Consider the following 20,197-nt stretch of genomic DNA (forward strand, 5'->3'; position numbering starts at 1 on the left):
GCTTTATCTGGAAAGCTCTTTATCTTACATTTTTCCATCAAAGTACAAAATTCTATATAATATATGTGTGCAAATCTACAATTATCTCAATAAAAACTGCAATTAAAATTATCATTAGAAATATTTAAATAAGATATTAAAACAGTGATTATACTGTTGGGAAATAAGTCAGATAAAAAATTTAAATGTGCTTAATCAGTCCCAAAGGGTGACAATGCCTAAATATACATAGAACGTAAATGTAAGGTCACACTGCTGCATCTGGAGTATCACACATAATTCTCGGCACTAAAACACTGTTCTGGAAAAGAACCAGAAAAGATTAATTACATGACACAACAGAATAAAGGTACTGACCAAACAGAAAAGATTATGGAATTAGGTGTACACTTAATGTACCTAAAGGGCAAGACTTGAAAAAGAGTGTAGTAAATGTTTGAATACTGGGAATATACAGAAACAGAGAATTGGTAGGGGAGGAAGAAGGGTAGTAAGGCAAAAATAGTGTAACAGAAAGAAACACAGACTAGGACATCTAAGAAAGATAAAGAATACCTCTTCCTTTAAGTAAGGGTTTGAAGCCTCCTGTAGGAAGGGAGCAATAAAGGACCTCCTTCCTACCTCTAGAGCCCCCTAACAGAATAAATCTCAGGAAACAACCTGTCAGGAATCAATCAAGCTTGACTTTAGGAAATGGGCAAAAGGCATCTGAAGAGGACTCCTCCAACTCTAGCTTACCATTGACAGCAGGGGTGGGGAACCTTTTTTCTGCGAGAGGCCATTTGGATATTTATATCATTCTTGGGCCATACAAAATTATCAACTTAAAAATCAGCTATGGGAAAAGCTCCTAGGTTTACTGAATTTTGAGTCCTGCCTGCAGTTGCCTTGGCAGGGCCAGACCAAATGATTTCTGGCCCATGGGCCGGACGCTGCCCACCCCTGATCTAAAGGAATGCATGCACACACACACAGAGGCCTGGTCCAAATCCACACTAATATCCAACAATTACTGAGCACCCCTGTGCCAGGCCCTCCTTTAATCCTCACCCTACCTCACTTTATGGAGGGGAAAACTAAGGAACAGAGATGTTAAATAAGTTGTCAAATATATGATAGAACTCAGATACAAACCTAAGGATGTTTTCTCTTAATTACTAAGCTTTAATGCCTAACTCTAGATTAAAATTCACAGATGGGGGAGCACAGGGCTCCTAGGGTCTCATAAGTATAAATTTAGAACAAAATAGCACAGGCTAAGGAGGTAAAAGTCTGGAGCTACCTTCAAATAATAAAAGCAGAGATGTTGGTAGAAAATAGCACCAGAGCAGCTAAGTCAGGAAATACCACCCTCTTTGTGGTACTCTGATCAGACCGCTAACAGTCAACCACCTACAGAAAAACAAGAGTGACTGTTTTGTACTTTACCTCCTGCGTTTCCTGAGAAGGGGGCGATCTAGAAGTTCATCTGCAGTGGGTCTTTGCTCAGGATCCTAAAAAGTACAAATGGGGCTAGTTTTAATTTAAAGGGAATGGGCAAAATGGGATCTAAAACAGCATTTTAGCCCTGGCTGGTTTGGCTCAGTGGTTGGAGAATTGGCCCGCAGACTGAAGGGTCCCGGGTTCGATTCTGACCAACTTGTACCTTGGTTGCAGGCTCTATCCCTGGCCCTGGTCCAGGGGGCGTATGGGAGGCAACCAATTGAAGTGTCTCTCTCCCGTTGATGTTTCTCCCTCTCTCTTCTGCTCTCTCTGAAAAGCAATGGAAGGAATATCCTTGGGTAAGGATTAAAAAAAAAAAAAATTTAAAGAGGCATTTTATTTCCTCTTAGAAGGCTGCTGGTTAATCATTCAAAGAGCACTGTATATGATCCTTTGTTTTTAAGAAATGCAATTTCTTGCCTGGCCGGGTGTGGCTCAGCAGTTGAGCATCGACTTACGGTCCAGGTGATTGGGGTTCGATTCCTGGTCAGGGCATATGCCCGGGTTGCGGGCTCAATCCCTGGCCGGGGGCATGCAGGAGGCAGCCGATCAATGACTCTCTCATCATTGATGTTTCTATCTCTCTCTCCCTCTCCTTTCCTCTCTCTGAAATCAATAAAGATATATTTTTAAAAAATTAAAAAACAAAAAACAAAATAAAAAACATAATTTCTTATGTCACATTCCATGCTTCATGTTTATCTCATTAACACTAACACTGGTACATGAGTGAAAATGCGACTTCCTCATTTGTTCATTTGGGCAGTGGCTCTCAAATTTCAATATATATGGAATATAAGAATCTTGTGGAGTGCTTATTACAAATAAAGATATCTGGGCTTATTCACAGAGATTCTGAACTAGTTGGTCTGGGGGCCCAGTAATCTTCATATTTTGCTTGTAACATCTCCCACCACGCCTGTGGTTCATGAACCATACCTTGAATAATACTGACGCAGAGCTATACAGCAAGGCAAACTGTGAGATATTAGAAATATATATATTCTGTACATTAAGAACTCTAAATTACCTCTGACTATACTTTTATAAAATCAAGTTACAAAATTCTTGATCATAAAAAATGGAGCACAGTCCTGGCCAGGTGGCACAGTTGATCATCCCATACACCAAAAGGCTGCAGGTTTTATTCCTGGTCAGGGCACATGCCTAGGTTGTAGGTTCAATCACAGGTTGGGGCTCATACAGGAGGCAACTAATCGCTATTTCTCTCTCACATTGATATTTCTCTCTCCCCCGCCCTTCCTCTCTCTTTTATAAAAATCAATAAAAAACATATCCTTGGGTGAGATAAAAAAAAAAAAAAAAGGAAATCCCTTAAAAAACCCCCCGAAAAACAGAGCACAATTTCACAAATTAATAAAGAACAAAGCAGAATAAAGTAAGAATCTGCTGGCTGAAGCCCACAAATATCAGTGACTGCCAATGCTTACACCCTGCCTAGGGAGGAGGATGTAGCTTTGTGCAGTTCACCTGTCGTACCCCAAACGCTAAAGCTGAAAGGAAAAACACTCAACTGAATTGATCTGTAAGCACACTCACCTGGTCGAGGCATGCATGGACCATCTGGATCAGTTCCAAAGAGTACTGACTAGAATCAACTTCCATGGCCCGGATTCCTTGTACAATCTTCACACACAAGTTGAGTGGATTCTATAAGAAAATGGTGATTGCACTGTCTTGGTTTTATAAAGATGACATTATAAAATAGGAGTAGAGACTCTGAGATGTCTGTGACTATTATTTAAAGAAGTGGCAATATTTTTGCATTAGGTCTAACTTCTTTTTATAACTATTACTATGTATCATCAGAAATGGTTAGGGATGCACTGCTGCTATCAGATGGAATAAAGCCAACTGGCCAACATGGAGATATGACTATGTGGCAAATAGTATAATACTCAGAGTATATTATAATCTGACCCTTCAACTGAATCCTCCCCCCAAAAGAAAGCAAGATTAGCCATGCTTCTTGGCTTTAAGTACCTCCTTTGCCAATTAATTTGCCTGCTAACTTATATATCCTAATAATGGTTATATAGGTAATACTATGCTCCAACAAACAAGGTAGTGAATAATAATAATAAGCTTATAATGATATTATTATTATAATACCATCACCACCTTTACAGAGGCCAATATGAGCTAGGCAGGCATGTTATATATTTGATCTTTTTTAACCCTTGCAAACACCACACAAGGAGGTTATTATCCTTACCAATTCAGAGATGTAAAGTAACTTTCCTAAGACTACAGGTAGTAAAAAATGGAGCCATAATTCCAACCAAAGTATCTGACTCCAAAACTCATTTTCCTTCCACTGTAATATTTAGAATTAGATGATCCACCAAAATAAGCTTAAGAATTTAGAAAAATAAATAGGTCTCATGAAAGGCCAATGCATTTGTATTATCTTACATTTGCATTTTTTATATAAATTATCAGAGCATCTCTGTGAGAAGAATATTCTTTCTTTGTTATAGATAAAATAGAGGATCAAAGAGATGAAGTGATTTGCCTAAGTTCTCACACTTGGTTTGTAAAGGAGATTGGAAGTGAACTCACTTGTTACTCAAATTGTGGTCCATAGACAAGTAGCATTAGCATCATCTGGAAGCTATCAGCCCTACCCCAGACTTACTCAGAGCCTGCATTTTAGCAAGGTGCCCAGGTGATTTCCTATGTGTATAAACGTTTGAGAAAAACTGTTTTACAATGGGCTTTACTTAAGAAGAAAAGAAAAAAAGACTTAAAGGGATTTGTTACCCATAAAACAATAACGATATTTAATGAGTAATTTTTCATAAAAAAGATCAAAACACTTTCATGAGTATTATATAACCTGCCTTAGCTTCTTAAAGAAATGATGCAACTAAAGCATAAGAAGTTAAATGGCATCACACAGTCGATCCTAGAGCCAGTTTTAAAGTTACAGTTAACAAATTCAAGCACAGTACTTGAGATACTTGATTATGATTATTCAATGGGGATTCAAACTGGAGCTAAATCTGGTATACAGTACTCTAATAATATACTACTAAGCCAGGGCCGGGACACTGGTTGTTATTTTTGCCTACAGTTGATTTTTTGTTCAAGAAATCAGAAGCTCAGGGATAAATGAAGTTGATTATCTCAATCAAGTTGTACCATTTGCAAGGACAATGTGGGGATAACACATCAACTTACTGTAGCATCAAATGTTCTCTTTAGCGTAAGCAGTTCAAAGATGACGCAGCCTACTGCCCAGATATCAGACTTGAAATTGTATTTTACTCCTTGGCAGAGCTCTGGAGACATGTAATATGGAGTTCCCACAAGCTGAACAAAGAAAACAATCAAAGAATAACTTCTTTTCTGAGGTAACTATACTAATATTTTGACAACTAAATCAAATTTCCCAGGAACTAGTGATAACAACCATAAAACATTCATCAGCATATCCCATAATGGTTTTTATGAGATGATGTCACTATGGGGAGAAATCTCTTAGACCAATCTCAAGAAACAATCTCTGTGGTAAAGGTACTGTGGGAATTTGGGAGCCACAATGGCTCTGTGATTCCTGGATTACAGAGACTGTAGGCATTCAACGCTCACCGAAAACCTCATACAGATAAAGACATACTAAGTAAAAGTTCACCGAAGTGGGGGGTAGGGGGACGACTGACAATGAGAAGAAGGTAACCGAATAAAGGGCTTAAAAGTTTTAACTGAAATGCATAGCAATAAAGTTTTTTAAATGGCTCAATTTGACATCTGTAATACTAACATAGCTAGTGAATTTCTTTCAAATTTGAAAATGATTTCTTTTTTTTTAAATCTTCACCTGAGGATATTTTTTCCATTGTTTTTCAGCAAGAGTGGAAGGGGGTAGAGAGAGAGAAACTTTGATGTGAGAGACATACATCAATTAGCTGTCTCCCGCACATGCCCCAGCCGGAGCAGGGATTGAGCCTGCAACCAAGGTACACATTGGCCGGAATCAAACTGGGGACCCTGTAGTCCACAGGCCGACACTCTAACCACTGAGCAAAAACGGCTATGGCTGAAAAAGATTTCTTGAATTCAAGAATAAATTTGCAAATAAAAATGTCCTGAATGAAGGTCATGTCTTTCCCAAGATGAGAGACAATGAGTGCCCCAGAAATTCTAATAAAACTGAGAGCCATCTTTAATCCGCAAAGAAATTTTCAGATGGCTTACACAGCATTTATAAATTTTCATATCATTCCATCTTTGCATTTAACTGGCTAATAAAAGTCAAGTCTTGGTTTTATCAAGACTTGATGAGAAAAATCCACATAAGACATGACTACTTCTTCGGAAGCTCAATATGGTACCACCACACAAGCAGACTAAGTCCCTGAAGCAGAGAATCCCAGCCCCGGCCATCAGTATCCTTGGATATCTCAATATTGCTTGCAGGCATATCTCAACATTATCAAAAAACATCAGAACAAAACTAATTTTTATTAAACTTACATTTTCACGTTCTTCTAAGGACTGAGCACTGTGAAACCAAAAGAGTAATAATTGGGTTTATAATTCCTAAAAGGATGAGATCACTGTCCTTTAAGGTCAACTTATGTCTATTCTTTACTAATGATCTTTCTTAGGATCAGGTGAGAACGGAGCCATGCAGTTCAGATTGTGTATAATATTAAAGATCAGATTGTTTTCTGGGTATCAGCCTTTATTTGTCATAGAGAGCTTCTGGACCAGAAAATTTCAAAGAAAACACAAAAAGAGATATCTAACATCATAAGCTCAAATGTTAAATAAGAGATAAAGTGAAATCTACTAAAGATTCTAGGCTGGAAAAAATAGTAAAGCATTTTGTTGCTTTTAGAAAAGTCTCTAGTAAGTGTCAGAAAGGGCTATGAGGTCAGAGCTGTAATGTGAACAATGACTCTTGAAAGAACACCTAGTGAGCCCAGGAAAAAGACTCCTGTAGATTTGCTTCATACTGGTAGTAGAGCGCACGATAAAAACTACCCGCAAACAATGTGATAAGTATGGAGAATCTGCAAGAATACTGAGAAAAAGATGCAAGATTTAGGGGGTATAGTTAAACCTCATGGTGCTAGAAAGGAAAAGGGGAAAAAATAAGACAAGGGAAACATACTTACCGTCTCAGCCATGGAATATTCAGAATTAAGTTTCTTTGCTAGGCCATAATCTCCAAGTTTTATCAGATTTGCCTTGGTCAGAAAAATATTTAATGTCTTTATATCTCTGAAAGAAAAAAAAAAAGCATAAGGCCATATAGTCAATTGTTTTATCTCATCTCCCACTGCACCCAGGATTAGTACAGAATAAAAATGATTGAGTCACCGCTGCTCAGACTGTTATGGATCCAAACACTGGTCATCACCTTCACAAGTACTTTCACACTGAAAAGGGGACTTGGGAGAGTGGAGGCAGAAGATTAACTTCTTCCTCCAGGGCTTCATGGCACAGGCATGCCTCCCATACCTCTGAAGCTGAGAGGGTAAGACAAAAAAAATGGTGCCCCAGGTAATTATAAAAGGTACACTGCCTCTTTAATTACCGCTTATGCTTTGAACAAAGTGATATCAAGGCAATTTTAACACTTGGTTGGTATCAAAGTTTCAAATCCAGTAAGGCAAGAGAAGAGGCTATTTTTCTAAAGATGAACTGACCACATGTTAAACAAATAAACTTTGCCTGGTTTACACTCTAGCTTCCTTTACTAAAAGGTGTGAAAAAAATCAGAACAATATTCTTTGTAACTTTTGAAAATATGCAACAGTAGTCATTCAATAGCTATCAAGACATATATGTTAACAATTAATAAATCAACAAAAAAGAAATACTGCTGTAGTAACATTAAGCTCTAACAATGGTCAATGACTCAAGGATATAATGATGTGGAAATGTTCATAATGGTTCTCTCCTATAGCAAAAAAATGAACAGAAAACTGTCCCCCCCCCACAAGATCTAGTAAAACTGTACAATTATACAAAATAAATAGGCCTTAGATTCAAATTAAAAGAATTATGAAATTAAAAACAATTGCCAATTATTGCTCAGAGAGAACATTCACTGTGAATTCCAACCAATCTAGTACTACTTCTCATAGTGGCTTCTAGGTTTACTGATGAATTAATGAAATGAACTCTAAAATATCTCTTAAAGCCTGGGCAGAGTGGCTTGGTGGTTGAGCATCGACCTATGATCCAGGAGATTGTGGTTCAATTCCTAGTCAGGGCACATGCCCAGGTTGCAGGCTCAATCCCCAGCAGGGGGCGTGCAGGAGGCAGCTGATCAATGACTCTCATCATTGATGTTTCTCTCTCTCTCCCTCTCCCTTCCTCTCTCTGAAATCAATAAAAATGTATTTTTAAAAAAATAAAAAATCTCAAAGAAATGACTGAGCAGTGCCCTGGCCAGTGTTTCCCAGTGGTTAGAGCACTGGCCAGCACACCAAAGGGTTACAGGTTTGATTTTTCATCAAGGGTTTGTACCTGGGTTGTAGGTTCTCGCCCTGGCTCCTGTCAGGCACGTGCGGGAGGCAACCAACTGTCTCTCTCACATCAATGTTTCTCTCTCTCTCCCTCCCTTCCACTCTCTCTAAAAATCAATGGAAAAAATATCCTCAGGTGAGGATTAACAAAAAAATAAAATAATAAAATATAAAAAAATAATAAAATATAAAATAAAATAAAATAAATGACTGAGCAGTACTTAGGTATTGAGGAAATTCTTCCTAGATCACAAACATGGTTTAACTTCAGGAAGAAAAGATAACACCCCTTGTTACTTTCCTTTCTAAGATATATCAACGTACCCTGGATGGGGTTAGAGCACAGGTTATAGGTTCGATTCTGGGTCAGGGCACATACAAGAATCAACCAATGAATGCATAAATAAGGGGAACAACAAATCGATGTTTTTTTCTCCCTTCCTCTGTCTCTCAAATCAATAAATAAAAATTACATATATGTGTGTGTCTACACACACAGACACACACAGACACACACACACACATATATCTGTAAAAGCCTTAACTGCTTAATTAAGAAAATAAGAGTGCTGCCCAGCCGGGCGTGGCTCAGCAGTTGAGTGTCGACCTGGGATCCAGGCGATCGGGGTTCGATTCCCGGTCAGGGCACATGCCCCGGTTGTGGGCTTGATCAATGACTCTCTCATCATTGATGTTTCTATCTCTCTCTCCCTCTCCTTTCCTCTCTCTGAAATCAATAAAGATATATTTAAAAAAAAAAAAAAAATAATAATAATAATAGTGCTGATGGGAGGTACCCAAGGTGGGGGTTGGATTGGTGGGGAGGAATAAGTCCCATATTCTTTCACTCTTTACCTATGAAGGATCCCAGCTTTATGGATACAGCTCACTGCTGAAACAATCTGAAATAGGTACCACACCACCATCTGCAGAGAAAAAATAAATTATATTTGGGCTGGAAACAAACAAACAAATTTGATTTAAATACTCTCTTTCTCTCAAACAAATAAAACAAAGGAAGCTGCAACCAGAGGTTATGATTTAACATGACTTGACATCTCTTGCTTGTAGATTGAACAGGCAAAGAAAATTGATAGGGGTAAAAAAAAAAGCAGGTCATCGTAAAATAGTTCCAATGTCATTATAAAATATAGTATGGTGAAGCACACTTGTGGAAAGAAATCCGGGAAGAATGCAAAGGTATAGAAAACTGGGCATACCAGTATGCAGTAACAGAACCAGGAAAGAAAGCCCATAGAGAATCATGATGTGGAGGTAAATTGTTTAGGAAGCAGCTATAGACAGCTTCCTTGTTAGAGGTTTCCTTTCTCAAGAATATCAACCAGAGCCTGGAAGGAGTCTGAACAAAAGGAAAAAAAATACTCTTCATTGTTGGAAGAGTTAATACAGAACCAGAATGCAACATATTACAATTCTAGCATCCTATCATAGAAATATGAATTACCTCTTCCTCAAACAACTTGTCCTTCTGACGAAGGATTTTGTCATACAGGTTTCCTCCTGCAATTAAACAAGAGACAGGTTTGAATTACTTAATAGAGACCAAAGCTTGGCTCCTGTATCTATTAGGGTTTTAACAAGTAACACAAGGAAATAAAGGATTCTCTCTCTCCAAAGGAAACCCCTGATTCCTCTTGGCCTCACAAGGGTACAAAACATCTCTCAAGGACTGTATCAAAAAATATTCTTCAAAGATTCCCCTCCCTACTGAAAGAAGCTCAATACAAAAACAGGAAGTAAGATATTTTTGAACAGAGAGTAAAGATCATTCCTATAATACCCCAATTAGTGAAATTACCTTGAATGTCTTCAAAATCAGATTATTTTCTTTTCTAGAACTCCTTTTAAAAGAATCTGCAACATTTTTTAACAACTCTCCGTGTGACTACTAGAACATTTGGGTACACCAGTGATAAAATGTTTTGTATATACAGGTGTATATCAATTTTTTTCTTTCCACTGAAAAAATTGCCCAAAGTTTAAGGAACAATCTAGACCAGTGATTTTCAACTGGTGTGCACTGGTAAAGTGATGTGCCACAAGAGGCATACTGGTGTGTTGCAAGAATTCTGAATACATGCACTACCTATTTAGTCGGAGCACTGCACCCCTTTCCCTTAGATTGTCAAATAAAAATATGACAACAGTCAACACAATAGCTGTCTGGTGTGAATGAATCAAAATTATACCTATTTTTTTTTAGATCAGCAAAAAAATATTTTTTGGTGCTGCAGAATTTTAGTAATTAGTGTACGTGTGCTATGAGATGAAAAAGACTGAAAATCGCTGCCCTAAACTGTTTCCAAATATTACTCCCTTTACTAATTCATTCCTGTGGAATAGGCATGAATTTGCTTCTCCTTTTCCTTTACCAAGTAATACAGACTACAAATGATCATGGATCACTTTACTTTCTACCTGCAACTATAACTTACACATTAGTTCTGGCTAAGTTTCACAACTTTTTTTCCCTTTGTAATTTAGTAACTCAAAATTTCAATAAATGTACCACTTGTTCTAGATCCTCCTAACCACAAAGGAAGTTAACTACTTGAGGCTTCTGCTACTTCAGAAATCTGTACTATAATCTTGTACATTTAGAGTTGATCAGAAGAGGAACAACCATGATACACAAGAGTCTAGACATGAAAGTTACAATGTGGGAGCTTTCTGAGATTTAAGTGAGGAATATGCTGGGACCACTATAGCATGTGGCTCAAAAAGGCCTCGGGAGATTCTCTTATGTAATGAGAAGGCTAGTAGCTAGTATAGTATGCATCAAACATCTGCTACATACCAACTATGCTAGGGGCTTTACATAGTCATTAAATACAATAACCCTAGGAGGTAAGTTATCAACTGTTATCAATAAACTCATAAGCTAAGACACAGAAAAACTGTTTCTTGAACAAGGTTACAGAGCTAAACAGTTGTGAAGCTTGGGATGTGGGTTCAGAGCCTAATTTCTTAACAACTAGACCATATTGCTATCTCACAAGCAAAATGGTCCAAAGAAATCAGAGACCAGATAAATAAGGCTGTGCCTTATTATGTTATCATTTTCATTCAGTTATGATCTTTGGACTACTTTTTAATAGGACAGCGTTCACTGAAGTCCATATAAATCAGTTTCACCTGTAAGATTTCATTAACTATTTTATCAAGCCACAGTATGTCTCTAAATGCTTAACTCATGTCATTTCATGAGGGAAGAAAACTTGAAAATGAATATAAAATCCAACTGAACAAGTAATTTGAAGATGGAACTATAATCATAAGGCAGAATTTGAGTATGCAGGGGAAAATTCCTCCCTTTATTTTGTACATCACTTCAAACTCTCCAGGGCCTGAACTAATTCTCTAAAATCGAGAAACTCATTTAAAGTTTTTATCACTGTATATGCTTTTTCTTTTTTAATCCCCTTAAAAGTAAGTATGAGCACAAGATTGTTTTTTTGGAGGGAGTCCTACTGAATTCTACCTTACCATTACAATATTCCAGCTCAATCAGCAGGGTGGTATTGTCCATGAAATGATTGTAGTAGGCAATAATGTTGTCATGCTGCAGCAGTGCCAGAATAACAATCTCATTCAAGGCATCACGGCGCTCCTTCTCTGACAGTCGAGTCAAATCAACTTCCTTCCACACAACCAATGAGTCATCCTACAACACAGCAACAGAGGTATAGTACTTTCCTCTTGCTTGGCAGAGAATGAATCCACACGCGGATCTGTAAACCTAGAAAGAAAACTTCCTAGATGGGCAGAGACTGACTGCTTTTATTTTTTCCTTTAAACGAAAAACACAAAGGGACTTTAAAGGTTCTGCACACAACTGAGCATCATAATTTGCTACAGGACACTGTTGCTACACTTAATTTGCATGATGTCAATTCCAGGTAAAAATATGGGATGGAAGTAATCTCAAAGATTCTGTTGAGGGACATTATGACAGTCATGATGAGAATTGTAGTAGGGCTAGAATATTGGAAAAATAGAGAATTAGAAAGTAGTTATCTATGGGTAACCAGTTTCTTATAAAATGGAAATATTAAATTTGTCTCTAATTTTATAAATTTAGATTTCTCTAGTGATTTTTGTTTACCCTTTCTGGATAAGAGCAAGGGCTAAGGGCTTTGAGTTCCCTTAACTCATACGGCCCATTTTGCAACTCTATCTCGTCACTTTTATGTATTACATGTTTTTCTCCATTCATGCAGCTCCCAATATCCACTCCCTTTTATAATATCTCTAACCCTTTCCTGACACTGCTCCCCACCCCAGGAATATCCCGCCCCCGTAAATAACCCTCCCCATCCTTTAAAATGGCTCTGCTAGGCTTTTAAATATTTTTCAGAAGGTCCTGATGAACCTTCTGCTGTACATTTATTCAATGCAACCATTCCCTTAATTTTCACTGAAATGATTTGTCCATCTTTTCATTTATATACACATACAACTTAAATGTTATTTGTTTACTAACTTGTCTTCCCATTGAAATATAAGCTTCTTGAGGGAATGGTCCCTTCTAATTAAACCTTGTAAAGACACAGATTTAATAAATATTTGGTGATAGGGATAATGTAGTGCAGTTCTGGGGAAGTGTAATCAAATTTAACTTAAAACAACCTCAGTAATTAAGTTCAACATGATAATAATGGAAAGGCATGGTCAAGGGTAAAACTTTGTTCTAGCCGAAGATTTACTCTACTTTAAGTGAGCAAGTCACTTAAATATACCCCTAGTTTCTTTAACTATAAAATAGGTACACTTGCTCATCTCTTCTTTCTCATATTGTGAGTACAAATAAGAAAACAGAATACTGAGAGTAACTCTAACATCATATATTAATGTGACATTAGGATAAAAAAGAACACATATTCTCTGGCAACCACCTCTCTCCTCCATCTTTCAGCCTTAAAACTATGTTAGTTTGGAACACGCATAACTCCAGATGGATCAGATGGATTAACTGCCTTCAGTAACCCCAAAAAGTTCTCATTAAATGCTTATTCTAAAGCTTAAGTTTTACGGCTTTAATGATCAAAATCAGTTTATGGTTTGTTTCCACAGGTGGAGTCACCACTACGTGGTTTTGGATCAGTACACATTGTGAATTTAGGGGTCAGTGATCCACAAAACTCTTCAAAGACTATGTATATGTGCAAATGTGGGCGGGGCGATTACCTTTACATTAGATTCTCCCAGGAGCCCTTGTGCCCGCCCCCCCAAAGTTAGGAATTAATGGTTTAGAATTTAACAAAAAAGTACTCCCAAGGCGTAAACGCTGCTGGATACATACACTGATTAATAAAACCAATACACCACGGTCTCCCCAATGGTTTTCAAGAAAAATTTCCAATTGAGCGTTCACGTCTTAACCTGAAGATACCGGAGCAGCCATAACTACGGGAATGTTTTGAAGCTATGCTGGTCCTCCCGACCCTGACCTTGGAGAGCTATACAGCATGAGAGGAAGTAGATTTTGATACCTCCTCATATTCGTGTACCAGTTTAATTTACACTGTGTAAAGCACCTCCGCTTGATTCTCAAAACAACCTTTCACATAAAGATTATTCTAAAGGTAGCTATTACTAACCCCATTTTATAGATGGGGAAACTAAGGCTAAGAGAAGGCTCAATGACTTGCTCCGTTCCCCGGGTTAAACAGAAACGAGCAGCTAGTAAACCAGTGGTCTAACGAATCCCTAGTGCGGGTGACTTGGAAGAGTGGTGGGGAGGACCCCGAGACCTATACCGGGCGGGCGCCGGAGCACTGAGGACCCGGCGCCAGACGCGGGGAGAGCGGGGCCGCGAAGGCCGGAGGCGGGCCGCTACCTCGGTGCGGCGGTACAGCGTGGCCTCCCCGAAGGCGCCGCGGCCCAGCACGCGGATGGGGATGTAGTGCAGCTCCTCCTGCTCCGGCGGCGGCGCGCCCGCTCGCGGCCCCGGACACACGCTGGGCGCGGGGCCCGAGTCCCCGCCACCCCCGGACTCGCTCCCGAAGTCCGAGTTGATGGAATCGCAGTGTCGCTCGTACTCGCCCAGCACCGACATGGCGGCGGCCGCGGAACTGGCCTGCGTGTCACCGGTGGCCCTGGCAGCGCGGCGCTTCTATCCGCTTCAGAAGCCCGCCCGCTGCTCCCTCAGCCCCGCAAACCTGCGAGGTTCCATGGTGGCTCCTGCCCCCTGACCCGGAAGCAGTTGTGGGCGCTTCCGGCCCGGCGGTGTTTCCTCCGCCTTCGCTGGCCCGCGGCTTAGTCTCCGGGCCACGGCTTTCCTCCCACCCCGCTGGCGGGGAAAGTGAGGCCTCGCACGGCGGTTGCGGGCGTGCGGTAGGGACCGCGTGGAATCGACAGGCTCCGGCAGGAGCAAGTGTCTGTAGACAACTTCCCCGATCCCTGGCCAGGTCCCAAGACAGCTTCGAAGTCCGGATTTCGTCCAGTCTCTTGGCGCCAGGCCTCTCAGGGCAGTGACTGGGGAAGCAGTTCCTTCCAACATTGCACAGCGCTTTGTTTAGAGAGATTGTAGTTAGCGGAAGTGTTTCCCACCTGTCATCTCAAGAGCCAGTGGGCCGTTATTTCTTCCAGGACCACCCTAAGTCCCCCTCCTTATACACAACTCCAAAAAATTGTTAAGCCAATTTTCCTGACACTCTTCTTGTCTTTTTTTTCATATTTAGCATTCTTTTGTCTTTCCAAACCTTTGACCATCTGATCTCATGAAACATTCTTTAAGAGCTGGGTGCCACTGTATTTGTGGGTGGGGGATCTGCAATAAGATGCTCCCTGGCCTCAAGCCACTAAGAGCATTGCACAGTGGAAAAACGTGTTCCATCAGTTATGTCACCTTGGGCAGCTTCACATCTCCAAGCTTATTTTTTAATCTATAAAGTTGGGAATATAATCTATATCAGAGAGATAGCAGCTAACATTTGTAATGTTGTGTTCCTAGCATCACTCTTAAGTTTTCATGTATCATCTCCCGTAATCCTATTATTCCCATTCTACAGGAGGAACTGAGATACAGAGGTTAAGTAACCTGCTCAATGTTACACAGTAAAGGGGAGCTGGGAGTCAAACCCAGCAATCTAGCTCCAGATCTGTTACAGAGCAGGATGTGTTGGGGCTAAGAGAAGGTCACGTGGCTGGAGGACAGGGTGCATGTGGGGTAGAAGGAGGAGACAGGGCCTCAAATATAGTTTTATAGTTTGGCTTTTTCTGTGAGCAGTGGAAAATTATTGGAGATTTTTAAGCAGGAAGTATATTATTAGTGTAACTGTATGTCCCTATTTGCTGGGGAAGTTCCAATTTACATCTCTTCCCCTATACCCCCCAGCATAATAGAGCCTTCTTTTGCTCAAGTGCCCAGCTCAGACAATAAACAAAAGGTCACCTGACATAAAATCAAAGTTATATTTTACAAAGACCTCTGATGATAATGTGGAAGAGGCAGGGAGACCAGTTAAGAGGCAATTTATATTCTAAGAAGAGGCACTAAGACACTATCAGTGTGAGTAGAGGTGGAGAGAAGGTCCAGATTGAAGAAATCCATCCAAGCAACATTTAAACTTTGTGATCAGTTGGGATATGGTTGGTGAGGTAAATGTACACGTCCAGGAGACACTTCCAAGTTTTTAACTAGATGGATAGTGATAGCAAATTGGAGGAAGATAATTGGTGTAATGGGGTGGAGGTAACTAATGCTTTCACATTCCTCTGACCTCTTTACAGTTCAACATTCCTTTTAAAGCACTCTGCATAACATCCTGTCTGAATAGGAGAGTAAAGGGGTCTTCTGTCTCCTTTGACCTAGATCCAATATTTCTATTAGTATACCAGCCTTCATAATAATGGTCTGCTTACACTGGGCTTGTACTTAACTAAACCATTTTCACATCCAGTGCAATCTAAAGTAACACAGTTCTCCCATCAGATCACATCAGTCTTGATTTTCTTCACAATGCTTATCTATTAAACATGGATGTCTTGATTATTATGTTTACTTTATTGGCTATCTCCATTCATTAGAATATAAGCTCCATGAGAGGATTTTGCACTCTTGTCCGCAGCTATATAACATCAGTGCCTCAAAGAGTTCTTGATATCATAGGCTTAAAAATTATTTGTTGAGCCTGGCTGGTGTGGCTCAGTGGTTGAACGTCGATCTATATGTTCCAGGAGATCCTGGTTCGATTCCCAGTCAGGGCACATGCCCGGGTTGCAGGCTTGATCTCCAGTCAGGGGCGTGCAGGAGGCAGCAGATCGATGACTCTCTCATCATTGATGTTTCTCTCTCTCTCTCTCTCTTCCTCTCTCTGAAATAAAGACATATTAAAAAAAAGTATTTGTTGAGCATCATGTTGCTATAATCTTGTATGTATATAACATTTTTAACCCTAAATGCAAGACTGATAACCCATTAAATTTTATTTTGTTGGTTTCAGTCCAGAGTTCTATATTGTACAGATATTTTTGAATTTTCAATGTATTCATTCAACAAACACTGAGTACCAACTTGTGCCAAATGCTGGGTTACAAGAGAGAATAAAATAAACGTGGTTCCTACTCTCATGGAGCTCACAGTCTGTAAAACAGATAATAAGGCAGTTATAGGGATAATTGTGTATAAGTTACAGTGCTATCATAAGCAAAGAACAGACTTCTAGAAAGACATTTAGGAGGGGCATCTTTCCAAGACAAACTTTATGGGTTAGTGAAGGCTTTCCTGGAGGAATAACCAAAATGTTAAGTCAGTAACAGCTAAGCAAAGTAGGAAGATCATTCTGGATAGAGGCAATTCCATTTACCTCCTCCTACTAATTAGAAGGCACTTTGAGGATAGGTATTTTTATTTACTGGATATACTCCAGAGTTTAGCTCAACACATGAAACAATATTCAATAAATGTTTTCTTGAGTTAAAAGAATGGGAAAAACAGTTACTTAAAACCAGAAGTGTTGACTTTCATTCAGAGAAACTGAATAGGTTTCAGTCCAAGCTTCAAGATTCACTTTTCTGGCATCTTTGCAACAAGGAACAAGATAGCTTCTATAACTTGGTTAGCCTGATATTGTGAATCGTTCTAGTTATACTGCATTGATATAAGCTTACCAAAGTCCTGTTCCATCTTAGAGAATACAGAACAGAAACATGCTCCTTTTTTCTTTATAATGGATATAAATAAAATTAAATATCTGACCTTCGAACATTCATAAATCAGAAAAGTCAACATTTGAAAAGTATAACTGATTTTAAAGTGCCTTTGGTCAAAAATGTGTATTTCCATGTTATATTTTAACAAGTGAATAGTTAGGACGCTACAGCAAAAGTTCCCACTTATGAATGGCAGATCTTTAGGGGCCACAGAGTTACTGTAAAGGTTAAAGAATCTACCAAAGTAACAAGCAAAATCTGTACCTTCACGGTCTGATGTGGCAGCCACTAGCTACATGTAGCTATTAAACCTGTGAATTAGGGCTCCTCTGAATGGAAAAGTGCTGTAGCTGTAAAATGCATATTGGATTTCAAAGACCTTATGTGATAAAAATAATATAAAAAATCTAATTTATCATTTTTATATTGACATGTTGAAATGCTATTTTGGATATATTAAGTATATTAAAACATTTTTTAATGGGGTACTACAAACTTAAAATTGTACATGGGGCTCATGTTATGTGGGACACCACTGCAGCAGACTGAATAATTTGCAAAATGTACTACCATTTACTATGATACAGCTGAGACTATTAAATTTAAAATCATTTATAAGTTTTGCAGTATTTAGAAATAAGACATTTCTGATCTTAAAATATTTACACTTCAATATTGGGAACCACTACTTTATATAGATTCACTGACAAAATATGTTTTTCTGGGGACTGAAAGTGGAGGGTAAATAAGAGGTCAGCCAGTGAATGTGCAAAGCACTTCAGGTTGCTTTGAAAGAAGCTTTATGAAAAATGGTCAATGGCAAATAAAAGGAGAAAATGGCTTTTACTTGCTGGGGTGAGCTTTTGCATGGATGTGCTGGGTCAAAAAAGCAAGTCCTGAGGGGCTCTAAATCGGGAGGGGTATTTTAAGAAAGGAGGGCAAGGCAGAAGACCCTCTGTAGGAATAATTCCAATAGCAGTTTCCAAAAGAGAACCCACAGAAGGATGCCTGGAAGGAACCCTATGTGGTCTTTCTGAAGATGTAATTATTTTATATACATTTATAACTTATATATAAAATATAATAAGCTTTGGCTAGCTCACATATAAACTATCCATCTGGAGGAAATTATGGACAATTGTATTTTTTGCTTCATCACCTATAATTTGCCATAGGTTAAAACAGGGATATGGAGCAATCACTGCCAATCCAGACAAACAGTACTCATGAGTAACAGAAAAATACACCTAAAATGGTTTCTGCTAGCCTTTATTTCAGAAAATTTACACAAAAGTCCCCATTCAAGACAAGTGAATCTATATAAATCCCACATGCTTCTTTCCATTAAACAAACATAAAAATGGCTTATGACAGGAGTTTAGGACAATGGTATAACAAAGTTTACTTAAACTGTATCACTCTCATCTATATTATATAGACTGTGTTGAATAATAGGCTTAAAAACAGGAAACCAGGAAATATACTCATTTTTAAAGCTGATTTGCTCTTGCACTAGCCTTTTATCAAAGGCAAATAAATGTACTTTTAGATAACATCCAGGTGTAATATCAATGAACTTTAAACCAAAAGCTCAAATGTCTGAGTTGGTAGTTTTGGCATGAATAAAAGGAAAGGGCATGAAAGAATTTTAGTTTCATAAAGTCACATTTGGGAACACAAACATCAACAGAATAAAATATTTGCCTCTTCTATTTTCTTCTTTGACATTTTGTAAAAACAGAGTACTATAACCAACTAAGTAGCTTTCATTGCTTCTAAAAAGGGGAAAGGCACCAGTCAGAAATATGAAAGAGTATCTTATTAGGTTCATGGTACAAAATTTCACCTTTAAACGTCTAAGGATAGATCTTAACCCACAAACTGGTAATTCTCTTCTCTACTTGGATGCATCTTCTGTTGTTTAATGTATAGAATACCACAGATTTTCTCAACATCTGCTGCCTTTATAACAAGGACTCCGCTGCCAGGTTCTCAGAAGCAGTACCTATCAATTCTTAACAGCAGATGGCAATGTTGTACAAATTAATGAACCGCATTTATGCCACAGCAGAGAAATTCATGCAGGGAGTCAAAAGAAGGGGAAAAAAGGCTTTTGGGTTCACAATAGCTGGAACATTAACAGAACAGCCTGAGATTTTGACAACATAACTCACTCCCTCTTCCACCTTTGTACTTTATCCAGGTCATCACAGTGGTGTTCTTTGTTAATTTCAATATGCTGCTTCTTAACTGTAAACTGCATGGCCCTAAATCCTGTAATTCTTGTCACTGCAATTAGACAAACCGTGTAACAGTCAGCAGGGTTAAAAAGAGATTACAGCACTGGCCGGTGTTTCTCAGTGGTTAGGGGTCTTGGGTTCAATTACCGGTCAAGGGCATGTACCTGGGTTGCAGGTTCGATCCCTGGTCCCAGTAAGGGCTCATGCAGGAGGCAACTGATCAATGGTGTCTCTCACATCGATGGCTGTCTGTCTCTCTCTCCCCTGCGTCCCCCTCCCTAAAAATCAATGGAAAAAATATCCTCGGGTGAGGATTAACAAAAAAAAAGAGAGATTACAGAAAGGACAAACTCCTATCTCTTTCCTGGGAGAAGTGGGGAAAATTTCAAGTAATAGTATTTTTCATAACTGTTTACAAACATGGTCATTTGTATCCACTTTCTCTTATTTATATTAGTATTGGCCTTTAGGCACCTCATATTCTTTTTCTTTTTTTTAAATATATCTTTATTGATTTCAGAGAGAGGAAGGAAGAGGGAGAGAGACAGAAACATCAATGATGAGTCATTGATCAGCTGCCTCCTGCACGCTGCCTGCTGGGGATCGAGCCCACAACCCAGGCATGTGCCCTGACTGGGAATCGAACCACTATCAACTGGATCATAGGTTGATGCTCAACCCCTGAGCCATGTCTGGCCGGGCTAGGCACCTCATATTCTTATTTTAATTCTTGGCTTTGCTTTAACAACATGTATTCTCGAGTATTTATTCTATTCATGATGATTCTCCCAG

General features: G+C 39.0%; 1 protein-coding gene across 2 annotated transcripts in view; it reads right to left on the reverse strand.

The window, feature by feature from the left end:
* NEK9 (NIMA related kinase 9) overlaps positions 1-14,206 on the reverse strand; it is a 35,341-nt gene extending 21,135 nt beyond the window's left edge. For both annotated transcript variants that reach the window (XM_081130510.1, XM_081130509.1), the window contains exons 1-8: positions 13,849-14,206; positions 11,496-11,673; positions 9,454-9,509; positions 8,844-8,914; positions 6,630-6,735; positions 4,687-4,818; positions 3,043-3,153; positions 1,429-1,493 (exon numbers count right to left, since the gene is read on the reverse strand). In XM_081130510.1, coding sequence (XP_080986636.1) covers positions 1,429-1,493; positions 3,043-3,153; positions 4,687-4,818; positions 6,630-6,735; positions 8,844-8,914; positions 9,454-9,509; positions 11,496-11,673; positions 13,849-14,067 — 938 coding nt within the window. In that variant the 5' untranslated portion in view covers positions 14,068-14,206. The remainder of the gene's footprint in view (positions 1-1,428; positions 1,494-3,042; positions 3,154-4,686; positions 4,819-6,629; positions 6,736-8,843; positions 8,915-9,453; positions 9,510-11,495; positions 11,674-13,848) is intronic.
* Between the last annotated feature and the right edge of the window lie 5,991 nt (positions 14,207-20,197).

Source organism: Miniopterus schreibersii (assembly GCF_964146895.1).
Source record: "Miniopterus schreibersii genome assembly, chromosome: 1".
NCBI classification, from domain to species: Eukaryota; Metazoa; Chordata; class Mammalia; order Chiroptera; family Miniopteridae; genus Miniopterus; species Miniopterus schreibersii.